Genomic DNA, 5,340 nt, shown 5'->3' on the forward strand with positions numbered 1-5,340 from the left:
ACAAGCCGACGTAGTTTACGTAGTACGTGAATAGGGCTGCGCGTAGGTTACGTTCACGTCGTAGGCAGTGATCCATCGTATCTTAGGGAGTAGTTCCGACGTGATTCTGAGCATGCGCACTGGGATGCGTCCACGGGACGGCGCATGCGCCGTTCGTTATTCATATCTTTATGGCGCTCAGCCCATCATTTGCATGGGATCACGCCTCATTAGCATGGCTCACGCCCACTTCCACCTACGCCGGCTTGCGCCAAGGGAACCCAGCGCTGTTTTGGAGGCAAGTGCTTTGTGAATTCGGTGCTTGCCTCTCTGCGCTACGCCGGCATAAATATGCGCCAATGTATGTGAATCCGGGCCATAGCCTCTAGAAAATAGGGGATAGTTTTATGGCATTTTTATCATTCATTTTTTTTTTTATTATTATTATTAATGGGGGCAATCTGCGATTTTTATCATGACTGCGACATTATGGCGGACACATCGGACACTTTTGACACTATTTTGGGAACATTGTCATTTATACAGCGATCAGTGCTATAAAAATGCACTGAATACTGTGTAAATGTCAATGGCAGGGAAGGGGTTAAACACTAGGGGGCGATCAAGGGGTTAAGTGTGTTCCCTGGATGTGTTCTAACTGTGGGGGGGGGGGTGGGCTCAGACAGAGATTGCTGCTCCCGATGACAGGGAGCGGTAGATCCCTGTCATGTTGTTGGGCAGAAATGCCTTGTTTCGCCTCTCCGTGACATGTTTGCGGGCCCCCAGCAGACATCGAGTCCGCGGGACGAGCGGGCACGCTCACGGAGTATGCGACAGGTGCACGCCCGCTAAGCCGTGATTTAAAGGGGACGTACAGGTACACCCATTTGCCCAGACGTGCCATTGTGCCGATGTAAATCGTCGTGCGCTGGTCGGCAAGTGCCCTATTCTCAATGTCAAACGGGAACACTGTCAGTTGGACCCATATAAGCCGATTCTCAGCATGGTGGTTCATGAAAAGAAAGAGGAAACAGGCCTCCTTATAGTGTTAAAATGCTTTATTGCATAAAGAAATACACTTACACAAGGTTAAAAGAGATGCCAGCGTAAAAATAATCACCAAACCGGCATGGACATCCACCTCCTGGTACGCGATGACGTGATTGAGGGTCAGTATGATTTCATTAGGAATTTTGTGGCGACTAAAAAGTGAACTGGGGGAATATTTGTACTTCGAGGATTCTTAATGTTCATTCTCGGTTATCATCTCCATCTAAGAAAAACTCCAGCTTCTCATCCTTCGTCTTATTCAGTAGGAAATTCTCCAGATTTGGCCCCCGCTGTAGATGATTGGTGTAATGAACTTTAAGGTGACTATAAGTGTCCCCTCCGGTGTAAACCTGAAAAAAAAATCAAGAAAGTTCAGAAAACAGTTCCACCTTTAACCACTTCCATACCGGGGGGCACTTATACACCCTCCCGCCCAGACCAATTTTCAGCTTTCAGCGCTGTTGCACTTTGAATGACAATTGCGCGGTCATGCAACACTGTACCCAAACTACATTTTTATCATTTTGTACCCACAAAAATACCTTTTTTTTGGTGGTATTTGATCACCCTGCAACAAATACCATTTTAGTCAAAAGACTAAAACTAAATTGAAATTTGCTGCTAAAATTAACACTGCACTAGGGGGGGGGGAGAGGGAGAGAGAGAGAGAGAGGGAGAGAGAGAGAGAGAGAGAGAGAGAGAGAGAGGGAGAGGGAGAGGGAGAGGGAGAGGGAGAGGGAGAGAGAGAGGGAGAGAGAGAGAGAGAGAGAGAGGGAGAGGGAGAGGGAGAGGGAGAGAGAGAGAGAGAGGGAGAGGGAGAGAGGAGAGAGGAGAGAGGAGAGAAGGAAAAAAAAGAGAGGGAGAGAAAAAGAGAGAGCCCAAAGCATTACCTTGAAAAGATATCCTAAGCTTATTATGCTATTAGCAACCATAGTACTGACGAGGATTGCCTGAAATTCACTGGGGTTCGTCCCGGACCGTTTCACAAACTGTTCTTTCACCTGAAAACAAGAAATACTTATATTGTCAGCGCTAAAAAGCAGGGCCCTCTGATTCCTACTGTATTAAATTGTAATTGTACTGTCTACCCTGATGTTGTAAAGCACTGCGTAAACTGTCAGCACTATATAAATCCTGTATAATAATAATAAATACCCAGGACTTAGGTGGGGGCCCCTGGGCTTATTAATCGAACGGGCCCCCTGCGGAGAAGCGGGGGTTGTTACCGACCGATCATAGTTGTTGAGGGGGGGGGCTGGATGCGCCGACCAACCTATCGATGTTGTTGAGCGGGGGGGCAGTGCGCCAACCGACCATACTTGTCAAGCGGGGGGGGGGGGATCCGCCGACCAACAGATTAAAGTTGTTGGTTGTTAAGCGGGCGGGGGGGCAGCCGCTGGCGGGACTTCTTCCCAGGGCCGCCTTCAGTAATTTTGGGGCCCCTTACACAGCTGCAGTGAAGGGGCCCCCTGGAGCAACAAAGTTGTTGAGCAGGGGGGCTGGGGGCTGCAGAGAATTACATCCATCCGCCAAAGTTGTTAAGGGGAGGCCGAAATTGCCGCGGACGGGGCATTGCAGCGAGATTGCGGGAGGGGATTGCTGCGAAATTGCGGGAGGGGATTGCCGCGAATGGGGGGGGTTGCCGCGATTCGGCCGGAGCCACCTATTGGGCGGGGCCCATGGGCTTGAGCCCAGTCAAGCCCAATGGTAGGTCCGGCCCTGTAAATACAGTATCAGGATTGGAAAAACCCATTTTTAGACCTGCACTCAGTACCAGCTGTAATAGTCATTAGACATGTGCACACTGAAATATTTTGTTTCGGAATATCGTTTTCGTCTGAAATATACATTTATTTAGTTACTCTCTGAATTTATTTTTATTTATTTTGTTTTGTTAAAAAATGCATTAGTCCGAAAATCCGAATTAAAGCGGAGGTTCACCCTAAAAATCAATAGGTAGATTCACAAAGAGTTAGGCCGGCTTCAGTAGATAAGCCGACCTAACTCAGAATCTACGCCGACCTAAGTTTAAGCGTATGCTCAAACAGAGATACGCTTAAACTTATCTAAGATACGACGGCTTGCGCCGCCCTATCTTAGATTGCAATTTTTCTGATGGCCGCTAGGTGGCGCTTCCATTGCGGCCGGCGTAGATTATGTAAATGAGGGGATACGCCGATTCACGAACGTACGCCAGGCCGACGCAGTACTTTTACGCCGTTTACGTAAGAGATAGGCCGCATAAAGTTAGTGCTAGGCTCTAGTGGAATAGTAATGTTAAGTATGGCCGCCGTTCCAGCCGCGAAATTCGAAATTTTTACGTCGTTTGCGTAAGTCGTCCGCGAATCGGGATTTACGGCGTTTACTTCCACTTCGAAATCAATAGGCCCGTACGGCGTACTTAGCCGCAATGCACACTGAGAAATGTAGTTGCCCGGCGCATGCGCAGTGACAAAAAATTGGCTTCAACACAGGGTGGGCTCGGGGGGGGGGCAGAGCACTGCTCCCTGAGCCCACCCAGTTGTGTGATCATAGTGAAGGAATATTCTGTATTTTCACACTGATTCTCCTCCCGGACAATCAGGAAACTGGTCTTGAGACCTGTTTCCAGATTAACCAAAAGGAGAAGTGATCCTATTGGCCTAGGAGGAGGAGGGAGGAGACGCACGGCCTCCGAGAGGAGACGCAGTAGAAGCTACCGCTCGTTGCCGGGAGAGAAGCACTGCCTGCGCCATAGATGGGGGGTAAGTGTGGGGCAGAGCGACCGAACCACAGGGGAGTCGGGTGCGGGTGACCTGACTGACCAGGGGGTGTGGCTGTGGGTGCATTGTTTGCCACCTCCTCACCCCCCCCCCCCCCCAAATAAAAAAACACCAGCCTCCACTGCTCTTCACCCAAAGATTGGTAAGCTGCAATAAATAACATTTTTGGTTTTGGGTTTAATTCAGCTTTAAAGTGGTTGTAAAGGCAGAATAAGTGCATTCTATGCATTAGGATAAAACACCTTCTGTGTGTAGCAGGTCCCTAATACTTACCTGAGCCCCATCTAGATCCAGCGATGTTTCAGGAGAGACTCAGGTGTCTAGGACTCCCCTCATTGGCTGAGACAACAGCATGGCACTATTGGCTCCAGCTGCTGTCAATCAAAATCAGTCAGCCAATGAGGAGAAAAAGGGAACGGGGCCAGGCTGCCGCACCGTGTCTGAATGGACACACGGGGCTGTGGCTCGGCTCAGGTGCCCCCATAGCAAGTTGTTTTCTGTGGAGGCACTCAACCGGAGGGAGGGGCCAGGATCACAGGAGAGGTACCCGAGAAGAGGAGGATCTGGGCTGCTCTGTGCAAATCCACTACACAGAGCAGATAAGTGTAACATGTTTTTATATTTAACAGGGGGGAAAAAACGAGACTTTAGTATCACTTTACGTCCATTGTGCTTCAGTGCCACTAAGGGCAGCTAGCTTACCCCCTGCCCATTGTTCTCATGCCCATCAGATTCAGGGCGGCTAAATCTGATCACACACACAATACGATTGCACTTTTAGCTAACTGAAAATAGTGTAATGCTAGGCACAGGTATAGAGGTATAGAAGTTCCATACAAAATGAAACATTATGCAAACTACATAGAGGGAGAATTTTTAGCAAAACTAGAGTAGTTTTGTGCATGGCAACCAATCAGATTCTAGCATTCCCTGTCAAAACTCAACTGAACAAGCTTAATATAGAAACTGATTGGTGTTAATGAGCCCTTAGGATTGGATCCCCAACCACTTACCTTGTCAAGAATATCTTGATCCTCTTTAGTAGGTGACCTGGGTTCAGGCTCCTGCTGCCCACCACTCATTTTTGCAAAGTTCTCAACACAATGGTACACATCAGCCAGTACCTGGGCTTATATACATGAGGGCTGTAGCATTCCACAGAAAGTGAGGGGGTGTCCAATAATGACCACACCCTGCAGGTGTTGGGCTATTCTCAGGAAAAAGCAGATACTAGACGTTGGACATTATGCAACACAAATCCTGTGACTGTTAAAACAAAGTCTGTGCTGATAAAACAAAACAAAAAAAAACGTTTTATTTGTCCCCCCACCCTTCCCAATGCTTATTTGAGTAATAATCCTGTCCCTGGCAATTTTGCCCGGACAGCCAGTGCTCCCTTTCTGCTTATGGCCCAAATCTCTAGGTGATCTCTTCCTGACAGTTCTTACACAGATGCATAGTGAGTAGTAGTCAGTGAGTAGAAGGGAGCATTTTTACCCACTGAGCACCAACACAGGGGAGAGTTTTTTCTTCGACTGACCCCCAACAT

General features: G+C 48.3%; 1 protein-coding gene across 1 annotated transcript; it reads right to left on the reverse strand.

Annotated features, from left to right (window-relative positions):
- Positions 1-1,019: 1,019 nt before the first annotated feature.
- Positions 1,020-5,040, reverse strand: LOC120928719 (leukocyte cysteine proteinase inhibitor 1-like). Its single transcript, XM_040339716.1, has 3 exons — positions 4,805-5,040; positions 1,920-2,030; positions 1,020-1,379 (listed from the first exon to the last, which is right to left on the reverse strand). Exons 1-3 carry the CDS (start codon positions 4,871-4,873, stop codon positions 1,230-1,232), a joined length of 330 nt encoding a protein of 109 aa, XP_040195650.1. The 5' UTR covers positions 4,874-5,040; the 3' UTR covers positions 1,020-1,229.
- Between the last annotated feature and the right edge of the window lie 300 nt (positions 5,041-5,340).

The sequence above is a fragment of the Rana temporaria genome, chromosome 2 (assembly GCF_905171775.1).
Source record: "Rana temporaria chromosome 2, aRanTem1.1, whole genome shotgun sequence".
In the NCBI taxonomy this organism is placed as follows: domain Eukaryota; kingdom Metazoa; phylum Chordata; class Amphibia; order Anura; family Ranidae; genus Rana; species Rana temporaria.